General features: G+C 56.1%; 5 protein-coding genes across 5 annotated transcripts; 2 read left to right on the forward strand and 3 right to left on the reverse strand.

Moving 5' to 3' along the window:
* Positions 1–1,147: 1,147 nt before the first annotated feature.
* Positions 1,148–4,396, reverse strand: LY79DRAFT_272658 (N-acetyl-gamma-glutamyl-phosphate reductase). The gene is made up of 3 exons (XM_060552035.1): positions 4,299–4,396; positions 1,419–4,043; positions 1,148–1,300 (listed from the first exon to the last, which is right to left on the reverse strand). Exons 2-3 carry the CDS (start codon positions 4,036–4,038, stop codon positions 1,245–1,247), a joined length of 2,676 nt encoding a protein of 891 aa, XP_060412401.1. The 5' UTR covers positions 4,039–4,043; positions 4,299–4,396; the 3' UTR covers positions 1,148–1,244.
* A 2,326-nt stretch (positions 4,397–6,722) lies between these two features.
* On the reverse strand, positions 6,723–7,798 carry LY79DRAFT_272928 (synaptobrevin-domain-containing protein). The gene is made up of 2 exons (XM_060552037.1): positions 7,562–7,798; positions 6,723–7,032 (listed from the first exon to the last, which is right to left on the reverse strand). Exons 1-2 carry the CDS (start codon positions 7,667–7,669, stop codon positions 6,775–6,777), a joined length of 366 nt encoding a protein of 121 aa, XP_060412402.1. The 5' UTR covers positions 7,670–7,798; the 3' UTR covers positions 6,723–6,774.
* On the reverse strand, positions 7,626–8,975 carry LY79DRAFT_272669 (uncharacterized protein). Its single transcript, XM_060552036.1, has one exon. The coding sequence runs from the start codon at positions 8,634–8,636 to the stop codon at positions 7,929–7,931; it is 708 nt and encodes a 235-aa protein (XP_060412403.1). The 5' UTR covers positions 8,637–8,975; the 3' UTR covers positions 7,626–7,928.
* Positions 8,976–12,007: 3,032 nt separating this feature from the next.
* Positions 12,008–13,898, forward strand: LY79DRAFT_518990 (family 76 glycosyl hydrolase; the record flags this gene model as incomplete). The annotated part of the gene is made up of 3 exons (XM_060555087.1): positions 12,008–12,119; positions 12,174–12,278; positions 12,334–13,898. The coding sequence occupies 3 exons, from the start codon at positions 12,008–12,010 to the stop codon at positions 13,896–13,898; spliced, it is 1,782 nt and encodes a 593-aa protein (XP_060412404.1).
* Positions 13,899–15,295: 1,397 nt separating this feature from the next.
* Positions 15,296–17,225, forward strand: LY79DRAFT_671141 (cytochrome P450; the record flags this gene model as incomplete). Its single annotated transcript, XM_060563876.1, has 4 exons — positions 15,296–15,987; positions 16,090–16,592; positions 16,723–16,939; positions 17,024–17,225. The coding sequence occupies 4 exons, from the start codon at positions 15,296–15,298 to the stop codon at positions 17,223–17,225; spliced, it is 1,614 nt and encodes a 537-aa protein (XP_060412405.1).
* Positions 17,226–19,185: the final 1,960 nt, after the last annotated feature.

Here is a 19,185-nt window from a genome sequence, read left to right on the forward strand (position 1 = left end):
GGTGGTACTATCCTTTGAGGCCTATGGCCTCGTACAGTTGAAGTAAAATCCGATTTAGCAGTTACTATAGGTATTTAATACCTGTGATGACAAAAGCGGATCCGTAATTGCCACTGCGCAATTACGGCTTATATCACGACAATACCGTATTAAGAGATTCAGAAATGGTACAGCTAGAGGTACTGCGTATCAGGTTATACGTGAAACAGCCCTCCTGGCTGCCGTTCCGGATCTGACAGGGCAAATGGGCTGTGGGAGCTGCTGGGCAATGGCACGGCAGCGACGTGTAGAGACGCATTGAAGGAGTGAAGTCCAGCGATGCACGCGTAACAAAACGAATAAATAGGGGATAACCAACTGGCACAGGCAATAGAAGGAAAAGATAGGTGTGAGAAAAGTAGTCTTCTGATAATAGTTGACCACCTCAAGGGCGAAGTCCTTGAGAAGGTTGACTACTTATATACATATATACCACGTGAACATACACGTGCCTATGGTCATCTATTCATGTGAGGCTTGTGACAATACGTATCGTAACATTTGTGACGTAAAAACGACGCTGTTAATTATAGCTAGTAATTAACTTCTTATATCTCAAGTAACAATGTCCAGATACTGGCCTGTGAACTGAGCCAGAATTACGGGTTTCTAACACAACCATATTCAATCAATTAAAATCACCGCTCTATAAGACAGCTTCTTTTCTGGCATATAAATAGCCTTGTTTGTACAACCGCACGGAAGAGCCGCGACTTCAGAGCCAATCGTCGTTGCTAAAACCCAATGGCAACAGACGAGCAGAGCATTCGCAATGAATGGCGCAACCCTCGAAAAAGTTAAGACATGGCAAAGACGAAGACGGAGCAAGCAATGTGCTTTGGAAGATCTGTGTGTAATTACTTCTCACCTCGTCCCCGGTATATACAAGCATACACACACACATATACCCCCACCACGTCGTCCGTCACACGTTCCGTCCGTGACGACCCGACCCTCGGCCCCCACCCGGAATGACTTTGATGGGAGAAACATGAAAGCAACCCATTCGTGAACACACAAGAAGTAATAGACGACAACAGTGAGACAAGGAACGCAACTACCAGTGACGGGAGATACAAATCAAGGGGGAAAATGGAAAATGGGAGGAAATGCTTTTTGAACCGGTTTACTCCATAAGTTTGAGTGTCCGCGCCGAGCCTTTGTGTGAATCTAGATTTGTTCAAAACGTACTGGTCGCCGTTCCTTTACATGGTGGGGATACCCTCGTATTCGGCGTAGCCGAGAGCGAGGTTCATGTTCTCTGTGCAGTCGTCAGCCAGGGCGCTTGAAAAGACGGCAAAAGTGAAATCCGAATCAAACCGGTTACGGGATAGAAGGGAGCCGATGTGGAGTTCGGGCCAAGGAATGGGAAAACTTACGAAGGCACTGAGTCGCCGCACCCTTGAGCAGGTTGTCAATGGTTGAGCAGACGACGACGCGCTTGCCGCTGCTGTGGACAGCGAAACCACCAATCTCGACACCGTGCTTGTTCATTATGTTCTTGACTAGCGGGGGCTCGCCGACAACCTTGACGAGCTTCTCACCAGCGTAGCGGTCCTGGTATATCTGGCGGATGTCACGCGAGGTCATGGTCTTGTTGAGGGGGATGTGGATGGTGGCCTGGATGCCGCGGAACCAGGAGGCGACGTGCGGGGAGAAGGCGACGTCGGCGCCAAGCTTGACGCTGATCTCGCGCTCGTGAATGTGGTCCGTCAGGCTGTAGGGCATCAGGTTATCCTTGAGCAGGTTGACGTCGTTCTTGGGCGAGGGCTTAGTGCCGGCGCCCGAGTATCCGGAGATGCCGAAGACGGAGGGGGAACCGCCGAGGTGCTCAACCAAAGGGGCAATGCCGAGCTGCGCGGCAGTGGCGTAGCAGCCGGGGTTGGAGATCTTGTCGGCCTTGTAGATCTCGGAGCGGCCGGTTAACTCAGGAAGACCGTACGTCCAAGTGCTGTCGAAGCGGTAGTCGGCGGAAAGGTCGACAATGACGCTGCGGTGGTCGGCGCCGGCCTTGCGGGCGTCGTTAATGGCCTCGATGTAAGGCTTGCAAACGCCGTTGGGGAGAGCCATGACCCAGCAGTCGATGGCGCCCTTCTTCTCGAGCTCGGTGACCTGGTCGGGGCTCAGGTTCTCGTAGACGACCTCGCGCTTAGTGTAGCCCTCAAGCTTCTGGCCGGCGAGCTCGCGAGACGAGACGTGGCGGAGATCCATGCTGGGGTGGGCGTTGAGCATCTCAATAAGAGCCTGGCCGGTGTAGCCACGGGCGCCAATCAGGGCGACGCGGGAGGGGGCGTCGTTGGAAGCGTTCTTCTTGCCCAGAGGAGGGTTGGGGTTGGTGGTGGTGTACGTGGCGAAAGTGCGCTTGCCAGAAAGGCTGGCGGCGGCAGGAGCCCATGTCGGGCGGCGAGCCATCGTCGAGAAGCCGCGGGCCTGGGCGGGCGCGGTGGCCTGGTTGAGGTTGCGGTTCGAGGTCTGGGCGGCGCGGCGCAGGCGGGCCTCGAGGTTGGAGTCGCCAAGCATGGCGCGGCCGTGGGCGTTGAACTCGTCGGTCAAGACGCCGAGCTCCTGGAGGTTATCGATACCGTACCAGAAGAGCTGGTTACCCTTGCTGGAGAAGCTGCCGTCGGCCTTGTCGAAGAACCAGGTGAGGTTCTCGTCCTCCTCGCTGACGGTCCAGACGAGCTTGGGGTGGTCCTTCTTGATGGCGTGGAAGACGTTCTCGGTGACGTTGCTCAGCCATCCCTCCTTGGTGACGGTCAGGGTAGCCAGAGTCGGGTGGGATCGCTCCTCGTTGGGGGGCAGGACGATGGCGAGGCAGTTGAGGGGCTCGTCGTAGTAGGCCTTGAAAGGGGTACCCTTCAGGAACTCGATGTAACGGTCGACGGTGGCCTCGGCGTCCATGCCCTCGCGGTCGCGGATGAGCGTCTGCTTCAGCTTGGCAAGGTCGGGGAACGAGGAGATACTGTCGGCGAAGGCAATCTTGTCTCCGCGGCGGATCAGGGTACCGGCGCCAGAGTCGGTAAAAAGCTCCTTCTGCAGGTCGCTTGGGTGAATGATGGCGACGCTGGAGGTGCGCGGCAGGGTCTCGAGGAGCTCCTTGATCTCCTTGATCTTGAGGCGGGTGCCGTAGCGGCACCATGACTGCGACATGAGGTGGTCGTACTCCTCGTCGAGGTTGATGTGGGAGATCTTGTCGCCAGTCTCGCCGTTGAAGAGACCGCCCTTCTCGGAGAGGTAGACGATCTTCAGGGGCTCGAGGGCGCGGGCAAGCTCGGCGGCGGCGACATCGGCGTTAACGTTGAGGATCTGGCCCTCGGTGGTCTCGGCCATGGAGGTGAGGATGGGGACATAGCCCTGGGAAATGGCCAGCTCGACGGGGGCCTTGTCGACGCTGGTGACCTTGCCGACCAAATTCCACTTCTCCTTGTCCAGGTAGTCGGCGGTCAGGACGGTAGTCAGAGGGCGGGTGCGGACGCCAAGGCTCTCGAGCTTCTCGACGAGCTTCATGTTCTCCTGGAGGAACAGCTTGCGGGCGACGGTCAGGGTCTTGCCGTCAGTGATGCGGATGCCCTCCTCGAACTGGGGCTCAACTCCAGCCTCCTGGAGCAAGCGGTTCAGCTGCGGACCGGCGCCATGGACAATGACGGGGTACAGGCCGACCTCGTAGAGGAAGGCAATGTTCTCGCAGAGGTCATCGAGGTAGTCGGTGAGAATGGCACCGCCGACCTTGATAACAGCGAACTTTTGGGATGAGACGGAGGTGAAGTATGACAGGTATTGCTGGCCCTCGCGGCGGCTGCCGATTTGGCTCAGGGTGCGGATGATGATGGCTCGGGTGCGGTCGCGGTTGGCCTGCTCGGACTGGGAGCTCGTGCTCGAGAGTGCTCGGATGGCATTGAGGCGCTGGAAGGGGTTGCGGACAGCGGCGACACTCTGGTGACGGACGACGCGGGGAATGGCTCGGCGGGTCCCAGCGCGGATAACGGCAGCTGAGAACATGGTGACTATCAGCAACAGGTCAGTGGATTGGATCCCTCAAGGTCTTATTTTCTGGCTCGGTTGTTTCTCTTTCAGCCGTCGCCTACTTCGTCGCAGCCGTCCTAGGTCACGGCGATTTCCGAGAAGGGAAAGAAAATTGACGAGGACGAAGAGAGATTGCGCCTGAGTCAATGGCGAGAGGGGCTTCCGCGTGGGTGCACGAAGACGCAACACAGCCTATACAGCTGGCAAGATGCGGTAGGGAAGCGTTGAGTACACACCTCTTTCGAGCTCTAGTTTTAAATCCTCGGGAGTAGGTGTTTATGGCACACACTTGGGCAGGTATAGCTCGTCACTCTGACTCCTCTCTCCGACTCTTTTCAAACGCCAACAAGGTCCAATTGGGTGCCGACCAACGGAGGGAGCAATTGAGTCAGACAGAATTGACCGACGACGGAGGAGGCCCTATGGACTGGAACGAGGATGGCGAAGGGGACGGACGAAGGAGCAATTGGACCAATTGTTCGCAGAGAAAGGTCAAGACGGAAAGAAGGAGAGGAGAGGAGAGGAGGAGGAGGAGGAGGGGGGAAAGGAGCACCAGGAGATGAAAATCCGAGCAGCAAGAGGGCACGGCGAGGCTTTTTACTTTTTGAGGCCTGCGAAGGTGCCGGGCGTGGGCGTGGGCGTGGGCGTGGTGGGCATGGGACAACCGGTATGATGCAGTGGAGGTGGTGCGGACTGTGGAGGAGGGGCAGGGGGGCCTGAGCCAACGTGTGAAATTTCATTCGACCGAAACCGCTCTGTCTCCCCTCTCTCTGCCATTGCGCTGCTTCGCTTGCCGCATTCCTTGCCACTCTGTGCCAGCTGGCAGGGCTGTCGTCGGTATCGAGTGACTAAGAGAACCTTGCTTTTCACACCAGATACCTGCTACGTACCTACTTCAGGTCCTGTACTAAGGAACATACTTTTTGCTACTCGAGATCGTCCGTACTTGTTCTATTTCCCCCCAATCAACCATCCATCCCTCTCACTACTACGCTCTCTAATCGATATCCCAAACTTGACTCGCAAATACTGGCCTCTACTGTAATACAACGTGAAAGATAAAAACAAAAAATCAGTGAAAGATGCTGACGAAGCACCCACTCCTTGGTCAACCGTCGTCTTACTTATACGCATTACGCTACGCCTGCCCTGCACACGGTGGAGCAAATCCGCACTTCTCTCTCAATTGATTGGGAAGTGGACTCTCGGCTATTGGTCGGATCTGATAAGGAATGCCCCGGTGCAGTACAAGATCACCAAGAGAGCCCGCCAGGATCCGCACTTTGTGGTCCCATCTTTCGCAAGCACGCACACACCCTAGGCAGAGAAAAAAGAAAAAAAGAAAGAGAGAGGCATTTCCTGTTTGTCCCTTGCCCTCGGAAAAAGTTTCCTGAAAGTCTTCATTTCAGTGGCGGCGGAACAATGACCGAGGAAGGGCGAAGCTGCGAGCAGGGCCGACGCGAGCCGAAGCGGGACAAGATACCATAACAGTCGGCGGTCGACCTGGCATTAGATTCGTTTTGGAGTGACTAATTCGTGGAAGGCGCCGAGGTGAGCCCTTCGAGCACCGTTGACTGACCACGGCTGGCTCAGCCTGGATATGTATAGGCCAGAAAGCGACACGTCTCCCAACCCCTCTCGCTATCAGTTCCCGGCCGGGTGGAAACATGACAAGTGGGCACGCAACTCTAAACGCCTCCTCGGATCTGTCGTCTCTCACGCCGGCCCATCGTCGACGCAATCCCGGCCCGGTGCAGGCCACCGCCGAGCTTGAGATGAACCACCAACCATGCAACCCCTCCGCCAGTTGCTGGGCTTGGGCTGGCCTTACTTACCCTTAGGTAACGTCCCATCCATACACTGCCCGAGATCGTGGATCCCCCGTCCTACCTGAGGGGTCTCGACTGCCGGTGACCGCGACCCCGCGACACATCCGCCGTCAATCTGCGAGCGTCGGTTTCAGAACTCCATCCAATTACCTGTCTGAACCCTTGAGAGCAAGACTTGGCCGTTGGCCAGTGTTTCGTAGTTCCTAATTGGCTGGCTGCCTCTTCCTGACGTCGGCATCTATGACAAATGAAGGCATACACACACGCACATGTCACATCACCGTGGACTCAGAGCTCGCCAACGTGGCCGTGGGAAGTGGTTTCAAAGTCTAGCGCGGCTTTTCACTTCACTTTGTTGAAAATACGATGGAAAGGACCAGTCCGAGCCTGGTCCGTCCAAGTATGGAATCAGGGCCAGTAGAATTCAAAGTACGCAAACGCCTGCCATCCCTCATACATACATGCGGTGGATCCGCAGCCGAGCCGAGCGGCCCCAACTGCATCGGAGCAAGTCCCCGAGTTGGCCAGCAGCCCTCTTTGCATGCAGACCATCGAAGTAGATCGAAGTCCGTTTCGAACAACCTCCGCGCTTCCCAAGTCATTAACCCGTCGGGATGGTCCCTGAGTAGCAGGGCGCCCGACTCATCTCCTCGTCTCCCACGGTTGCTCGAAGCCTGCGAGATATCTGACAATTCATTCCATATCATGACGGCGAACCATGAACCCAAGGGGCCAGCGCAATGCAAACAAGTGTGGTATCTAGTTACTAGTGACGGGTAGCAACAACTGGCCGGCCAAGTTAGCGTGTTGCAACGACTATATTCGACAAAAGACAATTGGTTAGAGCCACAACGACAAACAACGCGATCCAAAGGAAAAGTGCTCAAGGAGACCGGGGGGGGCAAGTACCAGCTGGAATGACGATGATGAGGATGAGGATGATGATGCCGGCAATCAGGCACATGCGCATCTTGACATCCTTCCACCACATCTGCTTGCGAACGCGGTTGGCGCCCCGACGGAAGCCCTGGGCCGAGACAGCCAGGTTGTCCGTCTTATCTTGCAGCGCATCCAGACGCTCGCCTCTTTGGGAGACCTTGTTGATGTTCTCGCGCATCACACCGACGGTGTCGTCGATTTGCTATAAATAGAACGTCAGCACATGACTCTGGTGACAATCTTCCGACTACGTGTAGGCGAAACAAATTTGCCCCTGATTGCGACGCCAGCGACCATCGGAGGAAAAAAATTGCGCGTGATCCCGCGGGAGCGGCTGGTGAAGTAGCGAGGCTCTGAATTCATTGTGATGACATGTTGCCAATGTGTCACCCATGTTTGTTGTTGATGCCAATAAGGCTGATGATGTGCGACTGACGTTGCCACGACGCAACACGGCACAACACAACGCGACAACGCAGCACGAAGCAAGGCTCGTGATTGAAGGATCGATATAGTGAGGCCGTGGTTATCATCACGTTCGACCTGGCGCGCTGAAGAATTGATGCGACAGCCCAATCAGGCGTCGTCGGCGTTATGTTGGGTCGCGCGGATAGCTCGGTCGGTCGGTCGTCATCAGGCGTCGTGCATTCCGGGGCCAACTCGATCGAAAGGCGATGACAAAAAAAGGAAAGGAAGATTCTCGCAACGACAAAAAAGGTAGCGCAACTTACAGCTTGCAGAGCCTGAGTCCTCGCATTGCCGCCAGCTCCTCCTTGCTGTTGCGTCGCGGGCTGGCCGCCGCTGGGGATGTAAGGGTCGTAGGGGGCGTCCTCGGGCATCGTCGCTGTGGTGACGGAAGAGGTTGAGGTAGGTGTGAAGTTCGGGCTCGCTGGCGGAGCTCGAGGCAGATGGTAGGATTTAAGTGTTTATTGCGGACTGCCGAGATGCAAGATTGACCTGGACGACCGGTCGGAGTTTGTTCGATGGAGATCGGGCGCGGTTGTTGATAAACGGATGGGAAAAGTGAGGTGTGGTTGGGAAGAGGAGAAAAGGTGGTTGGCGGGCGTAGGAGGGTTGATGAGGTGGTTAAGTTCGGGTTCAGGTGATGAGACGTCTAGGAGCAGAGGCGAGCGCCCGGCCGAAACAAGGTGTCCGTCTGAGGATTTTGGGGGGGTTGCTGGGGAGGGGCGGACAGAGAGAGAGAGAGAGAAAGAAAGAGAGGGACGTTCGAAAGGGGATAACAACCAAGGCCACATTGGGGGATGCTGGTCCACCAATTTTAGCAGAGCTGGGAACGACCCAGCCACTGGAACAAACCAGCACCTCACCTGAAAGGGTGCAGCGCGCAGCACAACACGACCTAAGCACGGCCACCCACCACTGGATATGGATGGATGGATGGACAGGCAGAGGTGGGTGCTGCGCTGCGCTGCACTGCAACAGCTCATAAGGGCCAATCAAGACAGGTGTTTCGACCAAGTCAGAGTCGGACAGGGTACGTACCTGTCGTCTGGTGCCTGGGGAGCCTGGGAAAAAGTGGAAAGCGAGAAAGGTCATGGACGAAGTGAAATGGCTCTCTCTTTCTCTACCGGTACACGAGTAGCCGACTATCTCTAGTGTAAACTCTGCCCGGCAGTCCATGCGGGTGCCCGTAACATGACAAAGGGGGCGGCAGGTCCCTCCCTGAACAAGAACAAGAACAATCCGGATTTGTCTCGACGCAGCACTGCCATTTATTTTCCTTCCTTCTTCTTGCCTTGTCTTGATCGCTGCACATGCAGTCTCGAGCCAGGGGGCCACTTCCATGGAGACCCTACTTCGTACCCTAGGTGCCTGTATAATCCGAGCCTTGCTGTGGCAACGCTGATGAACTCGGGGCTTGTGATGTAATTGTTGAGGCGGTGCTGAAGTGTCGTCACGGCTTGGACCCCGACGCAGCCGGATTGGGCCAGGATTTCATCCCATCCCCTCCAACCTGTTCGGTTCGATTCGTGTTCCATTGCATTGTCCAAGAGACGGCACGTGAAATCCTACCACGTGATGTTTATACCCTCTTGGCCCAGACCTGAGTTTGACCGATGGGTCGACCCGGCGTTTAACCGCGCCCTGTGGCGCTGGGTGCTCATCTCCACACCGTCGGCGGCGCAGCCCTGTGGCTTGGCCATCCTCCCTTAATCCCTCCTTAGTACTTCCTTCCTGCTCTCCCCGTCTTCACAAATCTAATCAACAAATTGCCATAACTACCGGTAATCTTTTTTTAACCCCCCCACCCAGGTGACTGGCAGGCTTGATCCGCAGCTGCGACTTTCGAGAGGGTGCTTATGCATCGGCAGTACGGAGTACGGATATAGTGCGAAGAAACGTAAGGGACCGCTGTTCTAAGCAATCATTAACCTGCCGTCTAGACAGACGTCGAGCAACGTTTGTCAAGCACAAGAAGAATGATCGCTTTGTTGTCGTCGAGCGACGATACCTCTCCAGTATTTATATACCGCTTGATACATCGCGGTTGACGCGCGCAAATAGAACCAATACTGCACGACAGAGGACATCGACTGCCACTGCGATGAAGGCGACGGCAACTGTAGCGTTTGACAAGTCCCGCGTCACGCTTGCAGACACGCTCCCTCCCGGCTGCTGTTGCGACTGCGATGCCCCATTTACCCCCGAACTGTTGCAATGATATTTCACCAGCTTGCCGTCCAAATGTTGGCTAGCAACCAAATTGTGCGTTTTCGTCCGCGTGCTGACTGGGAGAGGTCGAAACATCCATCAACTTGGTCGCGACAGTCATGGGGCCTCTTGTCGCGTCATTCCATTCGGTTCGAGGAATGGATTCGCACGGGGGTTAATTACGCTCTTTACGACACAGGATTGCGGAATCACAAGCCTTAATGCCAAAGAGATGGGCGATGCCCCACGAATTGCGGGATACGGCCTCCCGCTGGCATGCTGCTTCTCTTGTGCCTGGATCAACGCGAGATGCGTTCTCGCCGGAAATTAGTTGAGCCAAGAATGCGGGCTCTACTGCCTTCACATATGCATCGCATCGTCTTACTGATCCACCATCACGAACGCGCTTTCTGTGTCTGTCCATCTCATGTCTCGTGCCTCCAATCATGTCGCTTGGGTGCTGGATGCACTGAAGGGGTGGAGCGGCCAAGTGCTGACGCCCTGCCGGGCTAAGTCGTTCGCAGATGTTGAGCACCCGCTCGCACGAGCGCCGAGCTTCACAAGCCCGCGATCGGCTGGAGATAGACGGCAACCAAAACAACAACAAAAAGAATGATGAGGGTTCAGCGGGAAACGACTAACGATTGAGTTTATGTTTCCATGTCTGCGGAGTTCCAGCACCGCACCTCACACGGAGGATATCCAAAGTTGGAGGAGACACAGAGGTGCCGTTCTCGGTAGTATGCACGTCTTGGCAACGGCCCATGACGATTTCTCCGTTCGCTACCATATTGATCCTGCGCAATGGTTGGCTTCCACGTTCCGGGAGCAGGGCTTCTGGGTTAGTGGGGCTCTCGTTAAGCCCGGCACCCACGGCACTGTTTATCGAATGGCAACCATCCCCGAAGCTCTGTGATGATCGCCGACGTCAACCAGCCCCGGGTTATTGAGTTATTCTCCTCGAATGCCAAGAAGCCCGCGTGCAGTTGAGCGCGACGAGGTCGCGAGACCAAGAGTTCTTGGTTGTCCACCATTACTACAGGCTTCTGGGTCAATCAGTTCGACGAATCTTGCTATACCTATGGCTATGGCCAGAGCTGAAAAAAGAAAAGGAAAAAAAAAAACATTTCAGATAGGACGACATGGTACCCCCGGTTTCAGTGGTGGAAGGACAAGCCCCTAGGCCCCTCGTACACCTCGAATAAGAGAGAGGCAGCTCCCTAGGCCGGGGCGTACGAAAGTTGACGGCAAACAAACTTCGGCCTCGTCGGCTTATCTCGCGCTGTAACTTGGGACATGCGCCAGTGACAAGTCAGCAAGGTGCAGCTGCAGCACCAAGCTTATGGGACGGCAGGGAGTTCGGACCACAGCCGGACGGACCACAGATGGGATGAGGTAAACAGTACACTACACAAGCACCAAAAATCATGGTAAATAAGCATAGCTGCCCATTTTCACGCTAGAAGCAAAAACAATGAAGAAGACCAAAGCCCCCAGGCACATACCACTGACTGCTGGGGACAGCGCGGAAGGGGGAAGAGGGGATATGGGATCATCACAACAGGTAAGACATTGTTACGCTGAGCATCGCTCAGCTGGTTTCGTGAATAATGTTTAGTTTGCCCCCCGAGGTCTCACCAGACCCGTCATGTTCACGTTCTCCCATGCCTCTCTCTCTGCCTCCTGTCTTAAAAGAACCGAGGGCAAATCTTGTCTGTTAGAGAAACCCTCGTATTTGATTTCGAAGCTATTAGTGGACGTCCGCCGCTTGTCGCCTGCCTTCCCGCGATCCCTTGAATGAAGCGGTTCTATCTTTCTTCTGGTACCCTGGACCCTCCTGACTAGAACTCGTATTTACTCCGACGGTCATAAGCACCTCTTTTACACCTGTTCTCTTCCCTCTTCTCTCGGATACCTCGGGCGAACGCACGAAACATAGAGGTGGAAGCAGCAACACTCAAGCGAGCGCAACACCGCCGTCGTCATTCCTTCTATCCGATTCCTCCTTGTTCCTTCGAGCCTGAACTCAGCTTGACTCGACACTCACAAAGTGTCACTTCTCTATTAGGGGCGTCTGGCCTGCATGCACATGCGGTACACAAACGCATTCATACATCATACTACCTACCTACCGATATTAGTACACGTACTTTCCCCAGCTGCGAGCTGTCAGCGTTTGTGTGGCTAGTCCAACCACGCTGTACGAGAAGGAGGCGACAATAGTGACTTCCATCCTTGCCGGCCGTCACCTCTCCGGACCTACTTCATCGCCGCACAAACGTGGCTCGATTCCATGACCACGCCCTGCCCGGTTTACGCTAGGAAATTCTTCACTTGATGCAGCTGTTGGCCGGTTGTTTACTCCTACTTGACGGCACCCACGCTCTCTTCTTTTCGACCTTATTCGAGGCCTGTCCCCTCGGATTCCTCATCAGTCAAATCTCGTCTTTCATGCTGGCTGTCTGTCGAAGCCAATCACTTCTCTTTCGCCAATTCCTCACATCATGACCGCACTGCGGGGTCAGCCATCATGGTCTGTGAGCCGACTTTTGTCGGCAATACTGCTGGTGATCGTCCAGTCCACCAACGCATACAATCTGATCCCCAGTGACCCTAGTAAGTGATATTGCCTTCCTCGATCATGTTATTACTTACAGGTATTGTGCGCAGACAGTGTCAAGACCATCGCAAGGTCAATGACGGAAGACCTCATGTCTTTCTACGACGGAGATAAACCGGGCAATACACCTGGTCTGCTTCCCCTGCCGTACTACTGTAGGTACATTCTCGCGGTCGTTGGGTTCTTGGTTGCAGACTGACACCATCCCAGGGTGGGAGGCCGGCGCCCTCATGGGCACTATGATCGATTACTGGTACTACACCGGCGATGATAGCTGGAATGCCGTCGTCACCCAAGGACTTCTCCACCAAGTCGGCACATATAACGATTACATGCCCGAAAACCAGACATTGACCGAAGGCAACGACGACCAGGGCTTCTGGGCACTTGCTGTCATGTCCGCCGCCGAGCTTAACTTTCCGAATCCTCCCAAGGATAAGCCTCAGTGGCTTGCGCTGGCACAAGCAGTTTTCAACACCCAGGCCGCACGTTGGGATCCCGACCATTGTGGAGGAGGGCTTAGATGGCAGATATTCAACTGGAACCTCGGGTACGACTACAAGAACACCATCTCGCAAGCCTGCTTCTTTGCCCTTGCAGGGCGTCTGGCCCTCTATACTGGCAACACATCCTACTCCGAGTGGGCCGAAAAAACGTGGGAATGGATGGTGAATGTCAAGTTTATCACGGACGATTATTACGTTTACGACGGCGGTCACATTCAGTACAACTGCACAAACATCGTGCCCTATCAGTGGAGCTACAATGCCGGTGGCATGATCCTCGGTGCGGCTGCCATGTACAACCATACCAAGAGCGATGTGTGGAAGAATCGGCTGGATGGGCTTGTAAAGGCGGCCGATGTTTTCTTTGTGGGGTCGGAGAGCAACATCATGCAGGAGGTTGCGTGTGAGACGGTGAATCTCTGCAACCTTGACCAGCAGTCCTTCAAAGCATATCTCAGTCGTTGGCTGGCCGTCGCCACCAAATGGGCCCCGCACTTGACAGAGCGCATCATGGCCAAGATCCGTCCCTCGTCTGTTGCGGCTGCAGCCCAATGCAGGGGTGGAACGAACGGACGCATGTGCGGACTGAAGTGGACCGAGAACGGGACTTGGGATGGAATGCAAGGTGTCGGACAGCAGATGGCGGCCCTCGAAATCACCCTCGGCAACATCGTTGGAATCTCCAGGGACCACGTTACCGCCGAAGGCGGCGGCACTTCTCAAGGCAATCCTGGAGGCGGGGGCAGCGACATTGGACGGACAATCCCGGCCGTCTCACATTATCCACCTTTGAGTCCGGGCGACACGGCTGGAGCAGCAATCCTAACGATGCTGGTTCTCGGGTTGCTTATCGTTGGGATTGCTTGGATGATGATGGACGAAACATCAAAGAAACCCCTCCAGCAGCGGTTTTACGACTTCAGATCCGCGCTTCTCGGGGGCGGGGGTCTGGCGGCTTTGGCCAAGCGACATCAGACGGACGAGATGAATGAGAAAGGCAAAGGGATCGACCAAGATGCTTCCAGCGACGGAGCAAGCTCACGTGGAACCGGTATAATGACCTCGCTACCGCTGAAGGGGAATGATGCGAGTGGCCACCGATATTTGCCACAACCAGACAGCATGGTGTCTGAAATGAGCGGCACATCAGCGATCTCAGCCCGTCCCACGAGGATCCCCATGGTCCGAGAGAAGAGATTGAGCAGGATAAACGGGCACTCTACGCTGCGGAACAGCGTACCATCGCAGCGGTCTGCTCGGATCGAATGACTCGCAAATGAGCAAGAACCTCGGCGAGCATCCAACAGGGGTACTTTGCATTCGCTACTAACGGCGTTTATTGGACGAACATGGACATATTTCTGGAACATACTTGGATGTTTACATACGCGTTGGGTTGCCATCATCTTGCATTAATTCAAAGACCCGACTGGAAAGCCGCTCTCAGCTACCACAGCACGACCGACTCTGAAGTCAAGGCAGACGGAAATAAACAAAAGCTTACGACGTCATGACAACTTGTATATATATAGATGATGCCAATTGTAATGAAAGGGCCTCGTGGCTGCTCTGCACACACACATTTTCTTCGACCCCGTATGTTGCGTGAGTTGGATTAAGGTGGAAGAATAGGCCGCGACAATGTTTGGCAACTGAGCGTATGCTCCGAGGTGTTTATCGGACGTCATTGACCCTGAGATGGCTCCGGTCGTTCGCCTTCAGGCGGAACGGCGCCGATGTCCTGGCCGGCGACCGAGACAGAATGCCAGCGACCTGGGTTGATCGGACAAGATTGTTGGACGCCGAGAACGACGACACGGCCGAGATAGGTTTCCCGCATCTTCCAGCAAGGTGAGTGGCCAGATAGCCCACACCCTTGGTTCATGTGTTCTCACATCCGTCACCACCAGAAAGCTTCCGGGGTGTGGACTCGACGACAGTCAGTTTTCGCTTTCTCATGGCGATGCAACACCAAAGTACCTTCTGACAGTTTTCTTGGAGAACAACACGCGCCTATCTGGATCCGTTCGGGACTGCATTGCCTCTTTGAGAACCGAGGCCTAGGCCGAGAGCTGATTGAATACCACATCTCCATTCCGGGTGGATTCCCAAAGGCTTGCTGGCGGCTGATTGGGAGGCGGGGGGCGGGGCCGTGACGGATCAACACCGCGCAGCTGGCGATGCTTGTTTGGTTCGTCTAACATGCGGGGAGGGGTCCGGATGATCTGGTACTCGGGTAACTAGTCCAAGTTGGAGGCAATCTGAGCTAGTGTAAAAGCCTATGGCGTTACAGTCAAAGAAAAATCCCTGCGCAAAACCGAGAGGCGGCATTATTACTGGGAAGAGGCACTGTTGGCGGGAAGCTAGGTAGTCTGCGGGCTGCGGGCTGAAGGGGACTTCTGCACGCCTGGTGGGTATGTGAAGGGCACACCACGGACGCGTGTGACGTGAAGACAAACCCCGCTGGACGTCTCGGCACATATAGCGTTTTGGAAGCTTGCGGCACAGACTTCCGACGACCACCTGGGAGACTGCCGGCTGGCTGATGGATCATATGTGGCCTGGAGGAAGAGGAAAAGTATAGATACACGGGACAGCTCCTCTGCTCCCCTTCGGACTGCAGAACCCGGCGCACTCCCCAATCAAATCGAAAAAAAGAGCACAGCATGGCGCGGGAACATTTTTACCTTGCCTCGTCGACCGTCCTGGGCGGTTATGTTCTCTGGACCGCCGCCGAGACGTACGTCCGCTGGACTCACAACTCCCAGCTCACTTCCTTCCACGCCCACGCACACCCCCTCCTTGCCGCCCTCGTGTTCCTCCCCGCCCTGGTGCTGTACAACAAGGCATGGTTTCTCTTCAAGGCGAGGGCCCGCGGTTGCGGCGACACCCCCGCGTACCCGCACACGGACCCGGTGTTCGGCAGCGACTGGGTGCGGGCCTCGCTCGCGCGCCAGCGCGACCACGGCGTGCTCGAGTGGTGGCAGACCGTGTTCGCGAAACTGGGCCACACGTGGTGGTTTAAGACGCCGACGGGGTGGATGCTCATGACGGACGAGCCGGCCAACGTGAAGGAGATGCTGGCCACCAACTTTAACGACTTCTCCATCACGGGGCCGCGCAGGGACGTGACGCTACCGATACTGGGGCCGGAATCCATCTTCTCCTCCAACGGGGACGTGTGGCATAGGGCCAGGGCGATGATGAGGCCGACCTTTGTGAGGAACCAGATTGCGGACTTGAGATGCTTCGAGAGGCATGTCGGGAACCTGATGGCGAGGATCCCGAAGGACGGCTCGACGGTGGATCTGCAAGAGCTGTTGTACATGATGACGATGGACTCGGCGACGGATTTTATGTAAGTCTCTCAGAGGGTCGCCGGTCTTTTATTTTTTGATTTTTCTATCTTTTCTTCCTTATCTTTTGTTCCCCTTTCGCCGTACTGACGAGTATCCGATAGGTTTGGGCACTCGACAAACATGCTCACGGAGCCGTCCCCCGAGGCTCGCCACTTCACCTCGACCTTTGAGTACATCACAGTCCGCTCGGCCCTCCGCACGCGCCTCGGCCTCTTGGCCTTCCTGGACAACGACAAGAAGTGGCACGAGGGGCTCGCGACCATCCACCGCTTCTGCGACCGGTACATCGAGCGCGCGCGCGACGAGCTCGCGGCCAGCAAGGGCAAGACCGACAAGGCCGACCCGGAGCGGGGATATGTGTTCCTCAACGAGGTCATGGGGCAGCCGGGCGTGACGCCCGAGTACGTCCGCGCGCAGCTGCTGTCCATGATCCTCGCGGGGCGCGACACGACGGCCTCGACGCTGTCGTCGCTGTTCTGGATCCTGGCGCGCGACGGGGACGTCATGCGGAAGCTGCGGCGCGAGGTTGACGAGCTGCAGGGGCGGCAGCCGTCGTGGGAGGAGATGAAGGATATGAAGTACCTCAATATGGTGCTCAAGGAGAGTACGTCCATCACCCCCTCCCCCCCCCCTCCCTTGGCCCCTATATTCTTACGCATGCGCGCGCGACGGCCCGGATGTGGCTGGAGTGTTGAAGGTTGGGGCCCAAGACCTGAAGTGCTGATCAGTTCTAGTTCTGCGGCTTTACCCGACCGTCGTAACCATGTCTCGCGGTACAGAACGGGACACCACGCTCCCCATGGGCGGCGGGCCCGACGGCAAGGCTCCCGTCTTCCTCACGAAGGGCACACTGGTGCGGTGGTCAATCTTCCACATGCAACGGAGGAAGGACCTTTACGGCGAGGACGCCGACGAGTTCCGCCCCGAGCGCTGGGAGGAGAGGCGGCCCACGTACGTTTTCCCCTCCCCGCCCACCCATCCCCTATGCGAGCGGCGTATGCGTCTTTTTACTAATCGCTCTTTGGCCTACTGCAGGTGGGACTATATCCCGTTCTCCGGCGGCCCCCGGATCTGCATCGGCCAGCAGTTCGCGCTGACGCAGATGAGCTACTTCGTGGTGAGGGTCTTACAGACGTTCAAGGACATCTCACCGAGGGACGACAGACCGATGCAGCAGACGCTGGGGATCACGGCGAAGCTGGCAAATGACGTGCTACTTAGTTTTACGCCGGCTTAGGAGGCCGTCGAGAAGGGGGAGGGGGGGGCTCCTGTATAATGAAAGGAGGGGTTTGGCGGTGAGTTACTTGAGATTGCACAGGATGGATTGATGCAGCTTTCATGTTTGGTGAAGTTTGAGGATAGGACGTCGTCAGAAACGTATCCGTAAGCGACACTCAAGGACCTATCATTGACCCTTGTCGTCGATGTTTGATTTCCCTGCACGTCATCCGCACTCTGTGGCCACACTATCGACAAGCCCGGACGTGGCTTCTGATTGCCAACATTAGTTGGTATGTCAGCCTTTAACGGCTTTGCCAGGTCGTGTACCAAATGATCGGAGGGGCAGGGGGGGGGGGGGCTTACCAACATCATCGCGCAGCAGCATGCGGGTAGGATGAGTGCGTCCCGTCTCGGCATGCAGCTGTAGATTGGTGCGATGCCGCGCGGGACTGGTCCAACCCCAGACGGGCCCGGATCCTACATCAGCGGTCTCGTCGTGCCCGCCAGCGGTGACATGCTGGATCTCTCATGCGCACCATACGCCCCCTCCATCAATCGATCGAAGGAGGTACATCGACGCGTCGGACCGTTGCACGAAGCCTCTAGTGCAAAGTGTGTCTCCTTGACAGGTGAGAAATCCGTGCGCTCTTCTTCCCCCATGGGGAGGGGACGGGGAGGCTTGGGAAGCCCAACGTACGCTGCAGCAGATATGCGAGGGCTTCGCGAGCACCCGAAGCCCGCGTCTCAGCCACCCTTGACAGGGGGGGAGGATTAAGAAAAAAAGAAAAAGAAACGTTGGTGACCAATCTCAATTTCGATCCCGAGCCAACGCCCCTCCCTCGAATCTCTCAACCGGTTCATGCCATCCAACGAGTTGGTTGGGAGATTGGCGAAAGCTTTCTCTGGACTTGGAATGGGAAGGGGAGGAGAGGATGAAGCTGGTTTCGTGCAAGGGCTGGGGCGGCCTGCTTGTGTCCTCGTTACGTGACGAGAGCGGGATGAAACCTGGCAGTCGTGCTGGACTGGACTGGACCGTTTCGGGAGCAAGGGGACAGTGTCTCTCGACCTTTCACCTCAGATGCGCGTAGCCGAGCTCGACGACCCTCTAGATACCCCGACAGAGAGGGAGCCGGGCTGGAGAAGACAACAAACCAGCCCAGCTCGAGGTTGCGCGTCTCGGTGACGAGACGGGAGCCCCCCCCCTCCCCTCCCCTCAGAGTCTGTCTACCTATGGGAAATAGGTCTCGCCTGCGCTTGCGTTTGAGACATGCTGGACAGTCAGGCAGAGTTGTTTCCAAGACTTTCTCGGCGCCGTAACTGGACGACCCTGGTTTCAAGAATTCTTGTCATGTAGTACGATCGAGGGAGGAGAGCAAGACAAGACAGATGGGGGGCGGGGCGGGGCAGGGCCCATTCCTGTGGGCAAGCAAACAATCGGGTCCGGCTCTGGAGGTTTCGGTGACAAAGGGGGAGGGAAATAACGGCGCAGAGGGGCAAGGAAACAATGGACAGGGCTATGTTGGCTGTCAAGAAGAAGCTTGACATGAGCGGAACCCCGGGTAGTGTAGGCGACAATCCATGACGGAGCATTATCCCGCTTGACCGCTCGGGAGGCGTGCAGACCAACACGTTTCTTATTCCAGCTCGATCGGCATTTCTGCCCCGTCACGATTTCCCGGTAGAAGAGGGGGGGTTGCTGTACCAGCGTACGTATCACCCAGTGTCCTCCAGTGGCATCGTACGTCCGTTGGGAGAACAAACTGCAAACCGGGACGGTCAATGCCGGCTAGCCGCATGAAAGAAAGACTCGTACGATCCATCAGAGACGATACCGTTAGCAGTGTGAAGCAAAATATGCAAAGCAGACGCGGACTGGCCTTGGGGAAGGGGGTTGATAGTGCGAGGGAGAAGAGGGAGAGGTATGCCACGAAGACAAGGGCCCGGGCACATAACCCCATGGTCCCAAGAGTCAGTCA

Source organism: Colletotrichum navitas (assembly GCF_030913465.1).
Source record: "Colletotrichum navitas strain CBS 125086 chromosome Unknown LY79scaffold_45, whole genome shotgun sequence".
NCBI lineage: Eukaryota > Fungi > Ascomycota > Sordariomycetes > Glomerellales > Glomerellaceae > Colletotrichum > Colletotrichum navitas.

Excerpts from the sequence above, each read along its gene's own strand:
- LY79DRAFT_272658 (XM_060552035.1), bottom strand. The coding sequence starts at position 4,038 with ATGTTCTCAGCTGCCGTTATCCGCGCTGGGACCCGCCGAGCCATTCCC. Across the intron at positions 1,301-1,418 it reads TGCGGCGACTCAGTGCCTTC|AGAACATGAACCTCGCTCTC; the intron begins GTAAGTTTTCCC and ends ACGACTGCACAG.
- LY79DRAFT_272669 (XM_060552036.1), bottom strand. The coding sequence starts at position 8,636 with ATGGAAGTGGCCCCCTGGCTCGAGACTGCATGTGCAGCGATCAAGACA.
- LY79DRAFT_272928 (XM_060552037.1), bottom strand. The coding sequence starts at position 7,669 with ATGCCCGAGGACGCCCCCTACGACCCTTACATCCCCAGCGGCGGCCAG. Across the intron at positions 7,033-7,561 it reads GGACTCAGGCTCTGCAAGCT|CAAATCGACGACACCGTCGG; the intron begins GTAAGTTGCGCT and ends TTCTATTTATAG.